The sequence below is a fragment of the Aquila chrysaetos genome, chromosome 2, assembly GCF_900496995.4.
Source record: "Aquila chrysaetos chrysaetos chromosome 2, bAquChr1.4, whole genome shotgun sequence".
NCBI classification, from domain to species: Eukaryota; Metazoa; Chordata; class Aves; order Accipitriformes; family Accipitridae; genus Aquila; species Aquila chrysaetos.
In genome coordinates, this window is record NC_044005.1 from 35971099 (window position 1) to 35992359 (window position 21261).

The 21261-nt window shown below is 38.3% G+C and overlaps 2 protein-coding genes across 2 annotated transcripts in view; one reads left to right on the forward strand and one right to left on the reverse strand.

The window, feature by feature from the left end:
• Positions 1 to 401: 401 nt before the first annotated feature.
• Positions 402 to 18666, forward strand: FAM98B (family with sequence similarity 98 member B). The gene is made up of 8 exons (XM_030039453.2): positions 402 to 583; positions 1352 to 1500; positions 2314 to 2448; positions 3157 to 3335; positions 10150 to 10230; positions 10597 to 10713; positions 13670 to 13837; positions 15351 to 18666. Exons 1-8 carry the CDS (start codon positions 519 to 521, stop codon positions 15711 to 15713), a joined length of 1257 nt encoding a protein of 418 aa, XP_029895313.1. The 5' UTR covers positions 402 to 518; the 3' UTR covers positions 15714 to 18666.
• Positions 18667 to 18951: 285 nt separating this feature from the next.
• RASGRP1 (RAS guanyl releasing protein 1) overlaps positions 18952 to 21261 on the reverse strand; it is a 45962-nt gene continuing 43652 nt past the window's right edge. The window contains exon 18 of the transcript XR_005930792.1: positions 18952 to 20484. The gene's annotated coding sequence lies outside the window, so the exon portion shown is untranslated. The remainder of the gene's footprint in view (positions 20485 to 21261) is intronic.

The window sequence follows — 21261 nt, forward strand, 5'->3', positions numbered from 1 at the left end:
AGACGAGGCACGGGGCCGGCTGTACGGGTCTGTGGGTGGCGGAGCGGGCTCCCCGGGCAGGAGCCACGTCCGGAGGCCGAAAGGGCGGCCGCGGTCTCTCCCGGCCCTGTGTTTCTCCAGGTGGCTGGTATCTGACGGAGGGGGGTAGGTGATGGCCGAGCCGACTGCGGCGGGCAGTGGTTTGGGGCCAAATCCCGAGCAGGGCAGCAGGGACAGCCGTGGGGCCAGGAGACAAGCCCCGCCGGGGAGGGGTGGGAGAGCTCGGACGCTCCTCGGCAAGGGAGGAAAGCAAGGGCCGGCATCTCCAGCTAAGTGCGGCGCGGTGGCACGGGGCGGCCCCGCAGCCTCTCCCAGCGGGCGAGGCAGCCGCCGGGAGACGGGGCGGGGGCAGCCCGGGGCCTCCCGCCGGGCCCCGGGGCCTGCGGCGGCAGCGGAACGCAGCGGCGGGCGCAGGTTGCGGAGGGCCGGTTTGAGGAGGGCACAGCGCGGCGCGGCGGGCGGCGAGCCGCGGTGCCGGCATGAGGGAGCTGGCGCCCGGCGTGAAGATGGAGTGCGACATCTTGGACGCGCTGGAGGCCTTGGGGTAATCGGGCAGCGGCAGCGGCTCCCTCTTCGCGGGGCGAGGGGCAGAGGGGAGCCCGCCGCCGCGCCGCCCGGCCGTGCGCGGAGCGGGGCCCCTTCGCCGTCGGCGGGAGGCCGGGCCGGAGGCGGAGGGGAGGGGAGCGGAGCGGGAGCGCGGCGGCGGCGGCGGCCGAGGCGGGGGGGGCGGCGGAGGGATGGGCCCCGCGTTCCGGCGGGTGCCGGGGGAGGCCGGCGGCGGCCGGGGCTGGGCCTCTTGCCTCGCCCGGGAGCGGGCGCGGGGGTGGCGGGGCAGCAGCTCCGCGGGCGGGTCCGGCTCTGCCGCCGGCCGGGCCGCCCGCCCGGTTCCTTCACCCCCGCCGGCCTCCCGCGGAGGGGCTTCAGATGCAGCTGAGCGGACGCGGTGTAAAATTAGTTTAATTTTCAGTTATCTCATTGCCCGTGCTCTAGGGCAGTGGGTTGTTGTTTGACTAACCGCTTGAATTGATACTTCTATTTTTGTCTGTTTAGCATGCGTGGAGACATGAAACTCTGTTTTCACATACACGTGGGATACGTGAAAATGCTTGCCTCCCATTTTCTGACAAACCATTTTGTTTATAAATTACCACTCTTTTTTTGGTGCGTTTAAAAAACGTCTGAGTTATTCCTCGACAAAAGTAACTTACAAAAATTAATTTCTTTCTATCCGGCTTATAGTAAAATGATTTTGAAATGTGTATATTTTATATTAAACATGCTTCTTATCACTAACGTTAATCTCTCCGTGCAGTTACACGGGTCCCCTCTTGGAGGAGGAAGCCCTGAACAAAGCGGCAGAAAATGGATTGTCTTCACCAGAATTTTTTGAGCTTTGCGTTTGGTTAGGTTCCCAAATAAAGTCACTTTGTAATATGGAAGAAAGCATCACTTCAACAGATGGTATACGAATGTTAATTGATTAAAGCAATTTAGTATTTGTTCAATAGATTTAGGCCCATGTTGTTCAGCTAGTAGTGAAATTACAGTGTTGAAGTTCAGAAGGTAGCTGAAAGGTAGCCAAACTGAGGCTGATATTTGCATGTATGCAACTCTTGAATCTTTCAAAGGGGAAAAAAAAGATGCTTTGGGGTTTTTTTAGATCTGCATAAATATAAAAAGTACTTTCATACATCCAATAAGTGGTTGTTATATGTAATCATATTTTGACGGCTTAAATTACAGTGCCTGGTATTTTCAGCTGGTTGGTCCAATGCAGTGTTCCATTCAGCACTGTCTGTAGATACAGAAGTTGCCTGTTAGCGCTACCTGAATCTTTCTGTTTAGTGCTGGAACTTGGATGAGATTTTATATCGCTTATGTTTTCACAAAAAAGTAGTGAAACTAAAAACAACCATTGAAAATAATGGGCTTATGACTCTTGTAACTTGTTCATCAGAAAATTAGTTACATTGATACACTGTTTTGTGACATAAGCTGTTCACTTCCTTGTGATGTTCATTTGCATTCATGTCTTCAAAGACTGCTGTAGCATCACCTCGTTCAACGCATGAGTACAATATTGCTGTAGCTATTAAAAGGCTTGTCTGCTTGTATGTAGGACTTTGAGAACAAAGAAAGTGTTACTAGGGTAGTAGGGTGGTAAATCTTTGGGCTATTGAAAACAGCAATTTAAATGTATAAGTTAAGAAAATTAGATTACAGTTTGATGTTTCTGTTAAAAGCCATTAGCTTTGCATTTATTTATTCCCATAGGTGATAAAGATATAGAGAGTTTACAGCTTGAGATTAGTGGCTTTCTGAGAGAAATGGCTTGTCCGTATTCTTCACTTATATCTGGAGACATCAAGGACAGATTAAGAGAGAAAGAAGATTGTCTTAAACTCCTCTGTAAGTTATAACCATTTTTCCCATTTATAATACGGTATTTTACGTGCATGCTCTATCGTTATGTACAATTTACATTAAATAGTTCTTTATGTGTATTTAAGTATATGTGTACAATCATTACAACCTAGCTGAGCATGCATCAGCTCACTTTTGCAGAAGTGGGAAATAGAAAACTATGAAAAAACTATTTTAGTAGAAACTAAAATTACTTTGTGAAGTATGATTCAACCTACTGAAGCCTCCTGATCCCTCTCTTGATCCAGTTCCAGCTCAGCTGAAACCAAGGCCTTGCTTCCCATGTTTCTGAGAGGTTTCTGGGCAGCTTAAAAGAAAACGCTACATGATTTGAAAGTGCTGAAAGCAGGATTGAGAGAAGCAAAGTCTAGGTTTAAGCTGGACTTGGACAAAGGAGTAGCAGCAGGAACCACTGTGATAATACGAAACTAGCCAAGGAAGTAGGGGTCTGGTGGTAGAAGTGGGTTAAGCAGTTGAATATGATGTGTAGACTGATGATAGGAAGTCAGGTGAGAGTTAGTTCAGATAAAGAATGGGAAACTGATACTGACCTGTCCAGGAGAGAACTGAGAAAGAGTCTCCCTTTTATCATGGTCTTGTTATAAATGTATATATTGTATTTGTATATGAGAATGTGGATGCAGAAATATTCAAGTGTCTCTAAATCTGCCATTATGACACTTTTCTCTCTAGTATTTCTAAGTACAGAACTTCAGGCTTTAAAGATACTGCACAGCAAGCAAATTAAAGGCTCTCATTTGGAAAAGCACAATGAAATTTATCAGGAAGTGCAAGCTATTTGCGATGCACTTGGCCTGCCAAACTCCTCGTCTTCTGATATTCCTCCCTTGTTAACCAATGTGGAACAAAAGGTATGGGCTTTCATGTCTTCTCTCTATTGTTAAACTGTAAGCATTATCTCTGTAAGCGTTTATCTTAGAGTTAAGGGCCCAACAGTCTAATCCATAAAAGCCCTATCTGACAAGTGCAAAGGAATTTTTATTCTGAAAGCCAGCTTAGTGTTTAAGTTAAACTGTTTTTGTTATGAGATGAAGTATTTCAGCGTTTCCCTGAGAATGCAGTGTATCTGATGAGGCATACTTTGCTGTGCAAATTTAAGGTACGAGTTGAAGTAACATGGTTTTCCTGTTACCCATTCAAATGTGCTGCATCAAGCAGAAGACTTTGGGTAATAACTGATTGTGCATTTATGTACCTGTAGTCATTTCTGGCATCTATTTAAATTTAATATCCAAAACTTAATTTTTTGCTTTTTAGTTTATGACTTAATTGCAAGTATTGATCTGTTAGTGCCATTTCCTTAGTTGCAGAAGAGGATGAAAATGCCTGAATTACCAATAGCCAGTGAATAAGCCAACTTAAACCTTATTCAATAGGATAGTTTTCAGTTGTGTCCCACCACTTTCTAACTCGTTTCACTGATGTGATCCTTAATCTGACTTTCTCACTGCAGAATATAAATAGGCTCTTGGAGTGGAATTTATCTTCTCTGTCAGGCACCTGAAAGTTGTGCTCTTTATTTCTCCCTAGTATTTGGAGAGAGAGTGGGTGACTGATCCCCTTTAAGAATTATGGGAGATACATGGAATGAATCTCCCTCTGTTGCTGAGTCTGAGTTTATACATGATTACGCTTCTTTTTTCCTTCTTCCTTCTCTTATTCTCATTGGCCAGTGGGCAGTTGAACATTTTGAGGTTTTGGGGAGAGGACCTGTTACTTGCATGATTTTTCTTACATCTGTACATCTTTAGTGTGACAAGATGAAACCTTTAATAGATTAATTTATAAAAAGCAGCATCCAGGTGATGGTGAAAATGCCTATTCCTGCACTATTAACGGTGCTTGATCTATTTAGTTCTAACAAAATCTTCATATCCAGTCTTTCCATGAAATATTTTTGGAAGGATGAAGAAACAATTCTAGCACTGTTTTCTGAGGATTGAAATGTCAGAGTTCTAGCTAATAACTGATTGATTGAAACTTGCCTAGTACTGTTGATCGCCCTCCATGTGTGTTAGGTGTGTTTACACCCATGTGGGTTTGTAGGCTGCAGCTATGGGCAGTGGCCTTCCTTGCACACTTCCTTGCTTCACTTCTTGGGTAAAGATTTAGTTTCATCCCATGTTGAAGGGGTAGGACAGTAGTTTGGCAATTGCAGGACAGCAAGACCAGAGCTGGTGGGCCAGTTCCTTCACGCGCACGTAGAGAGAGTCTAGAAAGTTTTCTCTGAATTACTAGACTCCTGGTACCTGCCACCTTTTGGAAAGTCCAAGGTTTCCTTTCAGATAGCATCACAGGCTTCCTAAGTACTAAAATGAGCAGAATCTTCAAAGCGTGTTGCCTTTTTAAATTTTGTTTTTGTTTTTTTAATAATACTGCCTGGGCTATTTTGTGATGGTTTTCAGGTCTGTCAATTCCACAGTGGTTACACCACTTATACTCACTTCAGTACAGATGAACTAGTTCATTTATCTTCTGTGACTCCAAATTAATAGTGTAATTTGTTCTCTGCATGTTTCATCCCTTACAAACAAAGGATTTTTTTTTTCCTACCTGCCAGGAGATTTTGTAGAATTTCTACTATATGTTTCCTTGTCCTTCATCCCTTACTTTAATACAGGACAGGTTCAGAGTTAGTTTGATACAGTACAAAGCTAGACACCTACATCTGTAGATGTAGCTGCGTTGGAACGGTGATACCACCAACTGGAATTCATGGGCTTTGTAAACATTTTTTTCAGAGTGCCATTTGTAACTTTTTTTTAGATTCTCACAAAAACTCACTTGAAATGATCAATTTCTTTTTCCAGATACTTTGTTGTTTCTGATTTACTTAGGTTCTGTGTAAAATTGCACTGTTGATTTTTAGTATTACACTATATAATTTGTAATAGAAACTTACATACTAATCTAGTATTTTTATTGAATTTGCAAATGTATCTACAGCATTTCAACATGTCTACTCTTTGTCTCTGTCTAGCATCTTCAGCATTGTCAGTAGCTGTGGGAATAGTTCTGAGAATAGTTTGGCTGTGCAGCAGCAATCTACCAAAGGGACAGATCACACATTGTATTTTGGTATGGAATGTTAGAACATTGATTGTTTTTAATAGTTTTTCAGTTTATTTAAAAGACTAGTATAAAATGAGGATTGCTTTCTTCATTCAAACTATGAGTTTTATAGTAGCTCAAACTTTGAATATGCAATCGTAGAAAGTACCTTTTAAATTTGCATTTCCTGTAATAAATTGGGATAGTGGTTATCAACATACAGAGAAAATTTGAGATGAATTGACAGTATTACAGCCTCCTACCACTAAATATATTTTATTTTACTGTATAGCACTGAAAAACTAACAGTAATTTTTTGGTTTTTTAAGATTCTGTTCCCTTGTAAAGTTACAAAGGGTAACTCTGGGAGGCATTCTGAAATTTAGTACCAAAACCCCCATAAATTCTAAATTAACATTGATGAAAGATTCAGAAAAGTTTATGCCAGTGTTGTGCCTTGTAACTCATCCTCACATCTGGCTTTTTTCCAGTCAAGATAGTGTAAATTTCAAACCTAATTACAAAGTGACATTCTAATACTGTTTATTTGAAAGACTTCTTAATATGATATTATTTGAAAGACTTCTAAATTTTTTTTTGCCCACACTATTTGTTTTCTAATATGTGAAAAGTAGTCCACTAATATTCGAGAATGAAAAGAAACTATAAAGGGTTACCAAAGAAATTAAATCAAAACTAAGCTAAAATAACATTTAAGTGAAATATGAGAAGAATATCTTTAAAAATATTTGGGAATACTTCCTAGAATTTATTCATATTTAAGTTAATGTGTTGCTTTTAACTGTTAGTGTTTAATAGTTTTACAGACGTAATGGTGCCTGTACATTAAGTATCAACGTAGTTGCAGGGAACAAGACGAAAAGAGTTGTCCTGTTCACCAGATGTAAAGGTCAAACAAATATGTCTTTAAAGTTAGATAAATATTGAAATTCAAATGATCTGCAGGTAAACGGAAGAGAGGCATAGGATGGGTTAAAAATATTTTGTGCTTAAGATTTTAGGTGATCTTTCTGCAATTGTGCAGTATACCTTATGACTAATTAAGACAATGTTCTTTCCTTAAAGTGTGATAGTTTAACTTAAATTAATAAAATAACACCTCTCTCCAGGTCAGGTTTTTTTCAAAATTTTAGAAACCCTGGAGGTGCAGGCATATATGATGTTTATCTGTGCAAACGGTGTTAAACGAAAAAACCATTGCTCTATTTTGACAGAGGGTAAAGATAATTAATAAATACATGGAACATGGTAGTGAAATGTGAGCTAAATTTTTTTTTAAAGGAGTATAGACTTATAAAACAGATGAGAAATGTCATGTTCAATACATAAAGATATGCTTTATTTGGTAACGATAGAATAAGTATTTTTATACAACAGATTTTGAAGTCAATATTTTTGTCTCAAACAAATCCAATAACTGCTTTGTTTTTAAACTATTTTTAGAGCGTGTGAACTTCCCAAGCAATCCCATAAATATTTAATGTTACCAAGGTCATTTATTACACAGTATGTCGAATAGTCGAATATATTCACCTCCATTTAGCTTTTAAGTAATTGGTTTGGTTTTTGCAGCTGAGTGTGTGAGAACTCTAGGATGATTTGGCTGTTACAATTTGTTTTACATTTCTATGAGTATGTTTTCACTGCTGTTTTATCTGGGCACTGCTTTTGGTATTGTTCCCACTTACACATACAGACTTCTTTCTGGGTTTTGGTGGCGGTGGTGGTTTTTTTAAATTCCTGCTTATCCTTCTTAATCTAGGCCAACTGTCATGTTTAGGAATGTGGGTTATAGCATAGATTCTCACATCAGTTGTATTCTTGTCTTCTGGCAGACAGGTGTATGTTAAAGCTCTTGTACTCATAGCCCTGTCATCAGTCAAGGTTGGATGATGTATTCTGCAACTGTAAGGCAGCTAAGCTTATTTCACCATTATAGTTGTAGGATATGCCCTCAGAGTCCTGCTGATGGGAGTGAGGGAGTAAAGTAGAGATTCAGTAATCTGGGTATGACTTTACAGTGTGTCACAAACATGAACATAGACCAGTTCATCAGTGAAAAGATTCCTCCTTAAATGTCACTTGATTAATGAACCTGTCACTGGATAAAATTACATAGATGTTCTCTTTAACTTGGAAAGAAAAGGTTGCAGAAATCTGGGGGCAGTTTCCCAGTCAATAAAGGATTGTTTCATATAGCTGCTCTTGTTTCTTCTAGTTCTGATTTTCACTGATTCTCTTCTTTAACTGTTCTCTCTAAACTTCCTTTCATTTTTCAGTTTATGGAAATCAGGAGCACGCAGTGCTGGGTTAGGTCTTTTAATTGTGATCAACTTGTGATGGCAGAATGTATGGCTTTTTTATGTGGAGCCCAGTGTTGTATTTACCTCTTGGCTGCCCTTGCAGCTGAAAACTTGAAATAATTCTAATCTCTAGATAGTGTTCAGCACCACTGGTTTCCAGATTTTCTTTCACTCTATAGCTGTAAATCACATTGAGGATTTGTTTTGATTTTGTTGTGTTGGTTTTTTTCCACCAGCCAGTCTCATTTTGATAGATTCTCTTCCTTTCAACTCATTAGAGCCTTTGAGGTTATATTTCTGACCTTAATGGTATATGGATAGATACCTCTTGCTTAATAGAATTTTTAATTAATCTGCTGTTTATTCCTTCTTCTATACTAATTACTGATTTTTTCATCTCTTGCTGTCACGCTGATGTTATTATGTTGTTGATTATTAACTTTAGGTTTTGATTCTTCAGACATTTATTTAAATTCAAGCATAGTTTGTGCTTAGGTACATTTGAATTTTGAAGTAGATTATGAGAGGCATCATGTACATGCCTCACTAAAACCAAAACAAGTTAGCTACATTTAGAAGACAGACACATCAGACAACCCTGGAGGGCTTTTTGTAAAGAAAATAAAGGTTGCAAAGGAGCAAGAAGTAGCAGAGAAGAGGAGTGTAGGGATCAGTAGGGTACATGAAACTGAACTTCACGCCTTATTGTAACCTCTTTTTTGATAGGGATGGAGTATAATAGCAGGGAATATTACAGTAACTAGATGGCCACTTTTCAGATACTACTAGGCTGTCGTTTCTGCTGGAGTCAAAACACTGTTTTCACATAATTTGCTCACTGCACAGTATTATTTACTTCAGGCTTTTTGTGGGGGTATTATGTTTTTAATTTACCACAGCACTGCCCAAAGGTGATGTAAAAAGAACAAAATACACACCTTGGTTTTCAGACAACATTTGAGATCAGATTCTTTCCTTGGTATATGCAAAAAAAGGAAAAGGAGGTAATTACGAAAACCCTGAAATGTGAGACTTGATTTATCAAGTATCCTTTTCAAGTAGCTTTCTTTAATCAATTAACTAGCTGCTCTAGAATTTTATTTCTGTCTCCTAGAGTTTTTTTCATAGTGGTCACTGGAGGTGATATTTCTATAATATGTAGAGCTCAAAACTCTGACAAGATGAACTAAGATAATACTGGAAGAGCGAGCTTTGAACCATACCTTTATGATAAATGTAATGTAAATGCCTGTGTGCCTACATGAAGTCTTACAATCCTTGCAAATGTATCTAATGGCTGTCCTCAGCTACAGGTTTTACTGTAGATCATGCACTACCTCAGTCCTTCCTTGTGATATGTAAAAGAAAATGAACTCTAGTTTTAGTCTTGTTTGACTTCGTTCCCCGTAATTATTTACAAAAGCAAATTAAGATATAGTTCTTCTCCCCATCAGACTGTATGCAAAACTTGCAGGAACAATAATATGCATGCAGTCTACTCCAGCTGAAAAATCAGTTGGCCGGAGAGTCATGTACGAGTGCTGCGCGCATTCATGATAACGGTTTTAGAAGAGCTGTGCCAAAGGAAGTTCCTTCAAGGAGAGGAGGTAGAGGTTTCTTGTAACGAGAGAGGAGAATGCAGTGGAGTTTGGAAGGCAGAAAGAGAGAGCATGCTTCATCCCCGATTATTGAGGGCAAAAACTAATGGAAGAAGTATAAGCAAGGCTGATACGGAGTGAATGCAGACTCACGTAAGTTTGGAGTCTTAAACATAATGTTAAATGGAACCAATCGTAAGATTAGAAGAAAATTAGTGAGACAGAATGACCGCATACCTATTGCATCTCCTGCCTTTCTTACTAGCACCCATCACCAGATTTTTGTAGCCAAGTCTGGCATTTGGTAACAGAACTCCTAGCTTCCAGTTGTTACATTTCCTTAGTTGTAGTTACAACACTTAATAATAAGTACAATGAGTAGTTTAACTAGTCCTACTGCCTATAAGCACTTGATAAATTTGCCATATAGATATTGTTCTATTATAACTGGGAGGAGAAGTGGTGTGCCATAAAATATTTTTGTATAGAGGTTGGTCATGTAGTGAAACTATTCAGGAAATCTTCTTTTTGCAACAGATGATAAGCCAGAAGATGCGTATCTATTTTTATGAGTCTGCCAAAACAAATGTGCTATATTTGATCTTACGAGTAGCAAATAGTGATGGCAGCAAATTGTGCTGAAATAAATGTAAATATCACTTGTGTTCTGAGAAGTCTGTGTTTCGTTTCAGATAAAGGACATTCTCTCAAAAGTTCAAAATAACCATGTGGGGAAATCACTGCTAACAAAACCTCTGAATTCTGACCAAGTGGTAAAAAAACCCTCTCCATTTCTTTTCTGTATTTAACAGGATGGTCAAATTAATGCATACGGCTTTATCTAACTTTGTCCATCTTACAGTCACTACTCTATTGCTAAATATTAACACTAAAATTCTATTGCTAAATATTAACAATGCTAATCAGATACTTCTAGAATTATTCATCCACTTACTAACTTTCAAAATATTTTTAATATACATACTACTGTAGCACTACACAGATGCACCCCTAATTGTATATAGTTTATAGTGGGCACCTGGGGATAGACATCTTAGTTGCTGAATGGGGTTAACTTTAAATTGACCTCTATAACTTTATAGATTTGAACGTTTGGCTTTTTTATTGTGACACTGCAGGAAAGATTGGAAAAAATTAATGATGCTCTCCGCAGTGAGTACGAATGTCGCCGACGTATGTTAATGAAGAGGCTAGATGTGACAGTACAGTCTTTTGGCTGGTCTGATAGAGCAAAGGTAAGCTTGCTGTATTTTTTGCTTCCTGTAGGTGGGAGTCTGCTACAATTCTCCAGGTCTTTGTACCAAATATACATACCATGTAAATACACTTCCATTACTGTTGTCTTTTTTCCAACCAATTTTTCATCCCGTGTTGTAACATCCAAGTCCTAGATATTGAGGAAGGGGAAGGATTAGATGGCACAGTCCACCCTTTGTGACTGTTTATAGCTTTACAATTATAAATTCTAGCATCCTCTGTTGGGGTTTCTCAATTTAATAAGTTCACATCTCCCCTTCTTCTTTCCTATACCCACACCCCCCTGATCAAGTAAACTAGGAGGGAACCTCAGCATTTCTCATGCAGATGCCAGAGGAAGACAAACACTGGGCCTTAACATAGATTGGGTGCAAAGAGTGACTGCCCATAAAGTCAGTGAGATTACAGTGACTGCTACCTATCTTGGTGTCGTGGTTTAACCCCAGCCAGCAACTAAGCACCACGCAGCCGCTCACTCACTCCCCCCCCCACCCAGTGGGATGGGGGAGAAAATTGGGAAAAAGAAGCAAATCCACGGGTTGAGATAAGAACAGTTTAATAGAACAGAAAAGAAGAAACGAATAATGATAATACTAATAAAATGACAACAGCAATAATGAAAGGATTGGAATGTACAAATGATGCGCAGTGTAATTGCTCACCACCCACCGACCGGCACCCAGCTAGTCCCCGAGCGGCGATTCCCCGCCCCCACTTCCCAGTTCCTATACTGGATGGGACGTCACATGGTATGGAATACCCTGTTGGCCAGTTTGGGTCAGGTGCTCTGGCTGTGTCCTGTGCCAACTTCTTGTGCCCCTCCAGCTTTCTCGCTGGCTGGGCATGAGAAGCTGAAAAATCCTTGACATTAGTCTAAACACTACTAGCAGCAACTGAAAACATCGGTGTTATCAACATTCTTCTCATACTGAACTCAAAACATAGCACCGTACCAGCTACTAGGAAGACAGTTAACTCTATTCCAGCTGAAACTAGGACACTTGGATTCAAAGTTACTGAATAAACAGATGGACAGTTGAACAGGTTATTTGAATAACAGCTTGTATGAGAAAAGCACACAATTACTTGTAATCCTTCAAGTGACTAAAAATTCAAAACCATTCCTGGATTTTCTCTGCTGGTATCATTTTAAATGTGATCATTTCATTTGTACTATTTCCTAGCTGTATGTTAAAAATAGTCATAACCAGTCTGATATTTCTGAGCTAGAAATATATATTGTTTCTATCCAAGAGAGTAGCGAGATAAGATACAAAAAGTTTGTAATTTGATGAATATACATGTGTACTAGCTGGAGGCAGATGGTTTTGCTCATGAACTACAGGATCAACTTTGCTTCCAAAGGTTTGTGTAGAAAGCTTAAGATGGATAAGTCTTAAAACTTTGAAAGCTTGCTGAAAGTATGGATTGTTACAAGTCTTTCTGGTGTCACAATTTGTCCTTGACACATGCAGACAGAATCGGTTTTGTGAAGCTCAAGTATCACTGGAAGACATGAGTCTCGATGCTGCTGTGCTGCTTTGGAATGGCTCACTATTTAATTTCTGCAGGGGTTGTGAATGCTTTTATGCTGCAAGAAAGGAAAAGGAGAGGGCATTTAGCTCACAGAAGCCAGATGTCCCTATGCGTATAACTTCCTGATAGCTGTACCAATAAAGCTACGTATTCTCAAATTTAAAGTATGCTTCTAAAATGTAGTTGATGTTAACTCATGACTAACTGAAACAGACTAAAATTTTAAGTCACTTGGTATTATTCCATTCAAACAACATGAAAAACAATGAATGCACTTTCACAATAGGATAAAGAGATTTTTAATGATGATAAAGTAGTAAGATGGTACTTATAAAGACTGTTGATGTGAAATAGTATGTAGTTACAGAAATAACAAGGTTACATGTTAATTCAAAATTACATATGATTTTTAATCTTTTTTTCCTTATTTCTCTTGTAGTAATATTTGTTTATAACTTCTCTAAGAAGGTTTTGGGGATTGAAAATGTTTTGGCATTGATATAATTTAGATTTTAATTTTTTTTTTTAAGCCAAGAGGCAAATTGTTGTCCTTTTTTATTTATTTGTTAGCTTGCCTTTTTTTCCCACCATTAAATAGATATTGATACCTTTTTCTGCTTTTGATGGTGTGGTATTTTTTGTGGTTTGTTTTTGTTGGTTGTTTTTTTTTTAACTTGTTCAGTCCCCAAGAGGGGTAAGTTTGCAGACTGAAATGGATCCATAAATGGTGTAGTAATTGCCTAGCAAAACAATCATGTAAAGGAACAGCACCTGATGTCTGGTCCATCCAAGATAAAATTTTTTTTTTACTCTGAAGATCATTCTGGATGTTCCCAGAAAGTGTATTTATTTTTTTTTTTTGTTAAACAAATGAAACATCAACGTGTGTTTGGAAAAAATCTTATTTTCTCCCCTTCTCAGTCTCACTTCTTCATGGCTTGCACAAGTGTTTTGCTGCATTGATACATTTTAATTTTTTTTCCACAAATTGACCTTACTTTGAAGCTGTTCTGTTTTCACCACATTTAGAAGTGATCTATTGAATATGGCTATGTAAAACTCTTGAGAGCTGTTTGGACTCTTAAATTTTAGGTTTTAGATATGTTGGAAAACATCAAAGAATCTGTTTGATGCCAATTGATAGGAGAGTTTCTTTTGTAACGGTGCTAAGTTTCAGCATCAATTGTACAAAAAATGCTGCTGATTATGTTTAATAGCTCCATCAATTTGAAGAGAATTGGTAACAACTGGCACTATATTTTGTAAGATAACCCAGATGTTCAGACATTACACCCTGTGTTCAAGCTGAAACTTACCGAGACCAATACGTGGTTTACAGTAAGTGTGTGTGTGTGTTTTATGTCTAGCAATTAAGTTGTGTTTGATTTTATCATTTAGGTAAAAACAGATGACATAGCACGAATCTATCAGCCCAAGCGCTATGCATTATCTCCAAAGTCAACTATTACATTAGCTCACCTTCTTGCTGCTCGAGAAGATTTATCAAAGATCATAAGAACAAGTAGTGGATCAACACGGGAAAATACAGTCTGTGCGATCAACAAGGTATACTTTTTCTTTCTGGGATGTGATAAAAGGACATGGGAGTTTACAGACCTATCAAAAGTAATTCCAGAATTCTACTCTTTTCTTAATACTTTCATTTCTTTTTGCAAAATACCTGGTGCTTTAAGAAAGGAAGGTTTGCAGCATTCCAGTAAACATTGCAGCAACTTCTTTTTTATCTTATTACACAGTCATGCAACAGGATGAAACAGCAGCCTAGATGAGAAGGAACAGTGGTGGGGGGTGTATGTGTGTGCATGCATTCACACGCATGTGTGTATAAATGACCTCGAGTTCAGTGGAACTGCACACGTCAAGTTAAGGATACATGTAAGTCTTTCTGGTGTCAGTTCCTGGGCTACCTCTTGCCAGGATTACATTGTTCAGTTTGTAAACTAGCGTCTTTAGTTTATCAGTATATTAAAATCACAAAAGTTTCTGTGGAAGTGTCATTTTGCTGCAAAGTAAAATTACTTGGTTTGGCTACAGTAATCAATATTGTACTACTTTCTTGTGTATGATAAAAGCTGAAGCTTGCAAGTAATGAAGTTAGTTTCACCATTCAAATAGTGACTTAAGCCTGGTTTTATTAATCCTTTATTTACAGATTTTTAAAAAGTTTTGTGCATCATTTAGATACCCTTTAATGTGTTTTTATCCCAAAGATTATGAAATTTCTTAATTATTGTAGGATCTCAGAGAAAGTTGTTTGGTTTTTCTTTTTTTCCTTGAGAGGACTTTAATTGGAGTGCTTGAGACTGACCAGAGTATGTTAACATTCATCACACAGAGAGTTTAGGAAATACGAAAACAACAACAAAAAGGCCTATTTGGATACCTCTTTGTTCTTCAACTTGATGTTTTGTGTAACTTTGTCCAGTACAGTCTCCCTTTTTGTACACTGAGTAATATCCACCAAAGTCAAGATCCCTTTTTTTTGTTGTTGTTGAAAGTGTTACTGCAGCATGTTATGTATTTTGTCTGTTCCAGCTCTCTACTGAGTGTTAGTAGTTTCTAATCTAAGGCAAACTGGCGTTCCTTTTAGAGTTGCACATCAGTTTGCCAGTTTGTTTTCTGCCAGCTGATTAGGTTTGAACTTTAACTTTGAAATTTAAGTAGAAGAGCTGCATCTTAAGGAGTCTTTTCTATATGAATATATATTTATATATTCATATGTATTATATATGAATCATGTACGTTGCTTATCGTAATACTAATACTTCACATGCGTGTGGTTTTCTTCATAAAGATTTCACAAAAGTAACATGAGCTAGCTAGTTGCAGTTATTTCAATTTTACAGGTGGAAAATGGGATCACTTTCAGAGTTCTGTTGTGTTGTGGCAAGTTACAAGGACAGGAAATAGGGATTCTTCTGTCAGGCTCCACACCGAGGGGACCTTATATCCTGTAAAGAGCAGGCAGCATGTCTTTGTCCATAGGAGAAGAACCCTGTGTCCCTTCAAGTTATTACTATTTTTTTTTAAACTAAAAATGACCTATTTTTCTGTATAGGTTCTGATGGGGAGAGTACCTGACCGTGGAGGCAGACCAACAGAGATTGAACCACCTCCTCCAGAAATGCCTCCTTGGCAAAAAAGACAAGAAGGTGGTGGAAGGGGTGGCTGGGGAGGTGGCGGTGGTGGTGGAAGAGGCAACTGGGGGGGTGGAGGGGGTAGAGGAGGAGGAGGAGGAGGAGGTGGTGGGTTTGGAGGTGGGGGTTTCAGAGGTGGTGGAAGAGGTGGAGGTGGCTTCCAAGGTGGCAGGGGAGATTATGGTGGCAGGGGAGATTATGGTGGCAGGGGAGGTTATGGTGGCAGGGGAGGCTATGGTGATCCATATGGTGGAAGAGGAGGGGGAGGATACAGAAGATACTAAAATACTGTAAATGTTAACAGAGTAACTGGCAAAATATAGTGGTGGTGTTTACTGGTATCAGGAATTTAGATATGTTAACTTGGGTTTAGGTTAGAATTAAGTATGACCATATGAATCATTGCATTAGACCAACTGATGTTGTCATTGAATTCTTTTAGTTAACTGACCAGAACTTTTATACTAAAATGTGATGACTAAAGTTCTTTTTTTTCGTACTGCTCATATGGTGTTTTTTAATATGTTATTTTATTTAAAATAAGCCTCAGAAAACTGAATAAACCCCTTTCTAAACAAACAAAAATATATTATTTAATGTTCAGGCCTCTCTAATTATTGCATGTTGCATGTCCACTCCTCTGCTCCAAAATGTTGTGTAGAAAAACCAAAATAGGCCTAAGAACCAGATGGAAACACTTTTAAGAGACTCTAGAACGCTGCTTTCAGCCTTTTTCTCTTCATGTAGTTTTCATGTGGGATGTGTAAACAATTTTTAATGTCAAATGTTAAAATCCTTAAGGCTTTGGTCAAAATTGTTCTATTAGGTTTCTTATTCTTCCAGAACTTCACATAAAAGTAACATTCTGAATTAATACTCTACAGAAACTAATAAAAGCAGGTTGTTTTGTGTGTTCATAAATATATCAGAGACTATTTGAAGGTCACAGCAGGTACTGTAAACTCAGAATCATGGTAAGTTTTGATAGTGTCTATTTTCATTTTACCTGTTTTCCATTTTATTGGTGTTCCATAAACACACTTTAAGATCAGATTGGGCAAGAAACTTCTGCAGCCATCATGTCTGGTAAGAGTTCATTTATATATTCCTTCTGAATCAGCCTTGAGACATAAAGGTCAAATAAGCTGAGCTTCTTGAGAAAGAACATACCATTTCTCCCCCGCCTGCTCTATGTTTGGGAATAGCCAACTGCTCAGCTAACAAGACATTTCATACAGCAGTTGCCCTTCTTCAGTGACTTCTCTCTCTCTTACTCTGCCAACCAATTGGTCTGATAACCTAAAAAACTCTGTCTTGATATCGCATGGGTGCCTTCTCCTTCACAGGCAGCGGTAGTCTAGAAGGAGGAGTTAGCTTTCCTACAATTATGGCTGTAAATACATGTAGACAAGCATTAAATTTAGAGCTGTTGGTTGAAGACAGTTTCTGTTGTCCAGTGTCTTTTAGATCGCCTCCCCTGCTGTGAGGCCAGAGTACAGAGGTGGAACAGGGAGGTGATGCCCAAGTATATACTCACAACAGTCTTTTATCAGGGTCAGGCTACTACAGAGAGATTCAGGAAGGCATCTGATAAACCTGGGTGTGTCTGTTGATTGCATAGCATAGAAACCCTGAAGCACTTGGGAGTGTGGAGCTGTAGGCTTAACTGCAGATTGAACTTTAGGATTTGATTTTGGTTTTATGATGTTCCACAGTTACGAGTTCTTTCTGCACAGACTTCCTATTGGTGTCCCCATTTGGCATTGCTTTAAAGATGTTACTTTACCTTCAGGAACATGTGCATCGTGTCCTGTTTCACAGGCAGCTTTATGCATGAATGTAAAGCTCTGTTCAAAATCAGATTACTATCTCTTTCAAAAGCCTGTGTCAGATTTTATTAATTAGCCATCACCAACCTTTTCATTTGAAATCTTAATCCAGATGATAAACTTCAGAAGTTTCTCTCCTATTACTTCCTCTCTGATCACAGTCTGCTTGAGAATGCTGCTTGTGATGTGATTGATAGATACAGCCTTACCCATACCTTAGGGTCCCAGCAGGTGCCTAGCACAAAAGGGCAGGAGTTTTTCTTGCTTGAACGTGTTAGCTTCAATGTGAACTCTTGAAATAATGGCTGAACTTCACCCAACTGCTAGCAATATAGTTCCTGTGCCGTTTTTTTTTCTATACCCCTTTCTGGCCTAAGCAGTCGTCAGCCTCTGCAGTCATTATGGAGAGACCCTCACAGGTCACACAGGAGCATAGTACTGGTTTCCTTGCTTTTGAGCTTGGTTTTTGCTTAATGCTCTGGAATAGCTCACAAACTGATGACGTACCAAGTGAGACTGCTGGCCTTGGAGGTGAAGCGTTGGTCAGTAAAGGAATGGAAGGAGTAGTTTTTAACAACCAAAGCCTAAATATAAAATTCTGTTTGTTCATCTCAGTCTTATTTTCTGCTACAAGTAATTTCCGAACAGCAGTCAAGCATTTAGCTTCACTGAGGAAATATGCTAGGAAAATCAAATGGCTTATCTATGCATAATGATTTCATCAGTCTTAAGATGTGAAGTTGCACTGGTTTAGTTGAACTGTTGTAACTGTGTATGTGGATGTGCCTTGGTACTTTTACACTTGTCAGTTTACCCTGTTTGTAGCAAGCAGGACAGAGCTGGTTCACTTGATGGTTTACTTCATTTAGAAATGTGCCCACGTGTAATTCTAACAGTTAAACTATTACAATATCATATTTCACTGATATTTATGTAGACTATGTAAAAGATGGAAATTTAAATAGGTTGGAGATTGTGTTGTTTAATCTGGCCATTTCATTTTTTCTTAAAAAATTCTAAAATGTGAAGCCAGTAGTTGAAAACTAAAGTAAGCACCACCATGTTTCATAGAGGTATCCTTTTCTGTCCTCTGTTGTCAGAATGTATGCTTTTACTTTATCAAAAGATGCAATAATACCATAAAAATAATTGATTTAAACCTCTTCTCAAATTTTCTATGTTTGTCTTGAAAAAAAGTATTTTCAAAAATTCTGTTGTAAGTAAAAGATTTTTCATATATATGTTTGTGAGCATTTTTGTGTTTATTCACACTTAGTGAATATCTACCTGAATATTGTTTTGTTTGATCAAGAATTGAAAAATAGGTTGGGGGTTTTTTTCAGGATTTGAGAGACACTTTTGTTAAGAGCTGTAAACACTAAGGAATAAAGTACTGTAGTTGAAGTTATTTGCATCACTTGTGTAGTGTGATTTGGATCCACTATCATATGTTCCTAAGGAAGAATGCCTGCTGGTGACTTACAGTAGTGATGGAACTTGTTTTTCATTATCATAAAAAGTAACAGATGATACATTTTGACCAACATGCAGAAGGCTGTAGATTACAATACAGGAAGATTTCAACAGACAGGGCATGTCACAAATATATCCCTATTACATTGTCTGGGATTACTAAGGAATCTCAGTTAAATTTTATCTTGGTTAAAAAAAAAAAAAAAAAAATTACATAGGTCTATATGATCATTACTTTTGTCTTTATGTGAAGTAAGGAAACATCCCCCACTTCTGAAGTTTTTGGGTTTTAATTTCTATAATTATGAAGTAAAACACAGTTTGTTTCATATATGCAAGACTGTAGAGCAGATTTGCCCATATAAATAGGAATTGTGTTTTCAGTAGTCTGCATTCCTTGTCTTCTTCCCTCTCCTCCCTCAGATGACTGAAGATAACTGAATGAATGTTCATTACCCCATATAAAAACATATTTGAGATAAGGTATTTTGAGGTTTAGTACAAGGTAAAGAATAGCAAGTCTTCAGGGTGCTACAATGCTGTCTGTGTAATAGCCAGCATTAGCAGACACTACAGAAGCCTCCTTTAAACTTGGTTATCATGCTGTGAAATCTTTTCAGAATTAGCCTTCTTAACAAAAGTGAGAGACTGTGCTAATGAAGAATTTTTCTTTCTAATACTTGGAATATGAGTAGCAAAACCGTGTCTGTACTGTGTCAACCACTAAAATACTGAAAGAATAATCTGCAAATACCTAGCTTCCTAAATTTTCTCAGGCAATGTTCCAGGGCTCACAGAAGGTCAAACTAGACTAGGGACTCTGGTACTAGGTTAATCCTGCAGAAGCATCTTGGGTGACAGAGTCAAGGAAGATGAATATAGGTTGTTTAGATTTCTTTGAGATAGAAAATCAGAGTCATGAAATGCAATTTTAATATCTTTTCTATTATAAATATTAAACAGAAATCTTACAATTTATATAAAATCTTTACAATCTGTATACTTTTTCAATCTTCTCAAACAGCATTAAACCAAAAATTTTTCAAGTTGCCATAGAGATCAGTTACAACAAAATAACAGATTGCTACTGTAACAAAAATGTATTTCCAAAAACATACAAGCTACTTTAAAGGCTGTTGTGTTTAATCTGAATTAGCCCTGCCTTGTTAATTGTGATATTACTCAATCTATTTACTTCTATCTTTAAATGATCAGAATTCACACTTAAAAAATAAACAGTAGTTGGGGGGGGCACTTGTTTTTTATTCCTTCCTGTATGTACATGAAACACAGCTGAGCCTAGAGAAGGAACAAAGGTGAGTGCTTTTCATTTAAATTATCCATGACAAGATAAATTTCAGTATCAGTGTTTGCTAACATGACTTTTGAACAGCACTTAGTACTTTAATTGTATCTTTTTTCCTAGCATAAAGCAGCTTGAAGATTAATACAGATGTGAGTGATTTTTGTTCAGTAGCTTTGTCAGTTTTAGCAGTATCCCTGTAGTCAGTTTCTGCTATTAGTCTTTCATGCAGCAAAAAGGAAGTCCTGAAAAAAATAAGAAGGGACTACCACTGGGGCTGGGGGGGGAAGAGAGAGAAGAGTATAAGGGGCTTTGGGCAAACAGAACCTGAAGGTAGTTTGAGAGCTCTGAAATTCTCTGGGTATCAACTGACTTCTTTGAAGCAGGAAGTTTTCAGCATACATGAAGCACCACATACTTGTTCTGTAAGATATTCCTGCAAACAGATCCCTTTTAAGTCATTCAGATTGTTTATAGGAACAGGACGACAACACAGAGAAACATTAAGTTAGCATTTAAGATTGTACAAATCTATGGTCATAACTCAATTTTGAGTATCAAGTATTCAACCTAGTAACACAGTAGCCTTTGGGCCAACTGCTGATATTAGGGAATTTTCTTTTTAAATAAGGGTTTGTTCATGATCTCCACCCCCCCCAGCATAGACAAAGTGTATGCGCACACACAAGTTCTATTAGAATCCAGAGCTTAGACCACAAGCAAGCAGTTATCTTAGCTACACAACAAGATTTATGAGTCTTAGGTGCTCTTTTGGGGTATTTTCAAAGTATGTGAAAATATATTCAACTTTTATTTTAGTTGTTGCAGAAACAGACTTTTATTTGCTAAATGCCTATTAGAAATATGCCTTGCTGTGGTTCCCTGAACAGAGGACATAATCAAGAAGCTTACAGAAAATGGGCAAAGCAAGTTTGCAGACATGACCTGAAAGCCATTCTGATTGCTTCATTGATCAAAGTGCAATTCCATGTTAATTGTTAATAATTCAGGTTTAGTGTATGAGGAAGAAAAAGCTGCACAATCTTCACAGCTGCTGGTTTTTGTCCTATGCATTTCAGTTATTTACATAAAGTAACAAAATCTACTACTACCACTACTACTACTATTTCCCTCCATTTGTTTTTACTTATACATGGAGATGCAAGCACAATCCAAGTTCAAAACAAGAATTTAGAATCACTAAACTGGCAAGTAGTTTCAAATGGA

Excerpts from the sequence above, each read along its gene's own strand:
- FAM98B (XM_030039453.2), top strand. The coding sequence starts at position 519 with ATGAGGGAGCTGGCGCCCGGCGTGAAGATGGAGTGCGACATCTTGGAC. Across the intron at positions 584-1,351 it reads GACGCGCTGGAGGCCTTGGG|TTACACGGGTCCCCTCTTGG; the intron begins GTAATCGGGCAG and ends CTCTCCGTGCAG. Across the intron at positions 2,449-3,156 it reads AGATTGTCTTAAACTCCTCT|TATTTCTAAGTACAGAACTT; the intron begins GTAAGTTATAAC and ends TTTTCTCTCTAG.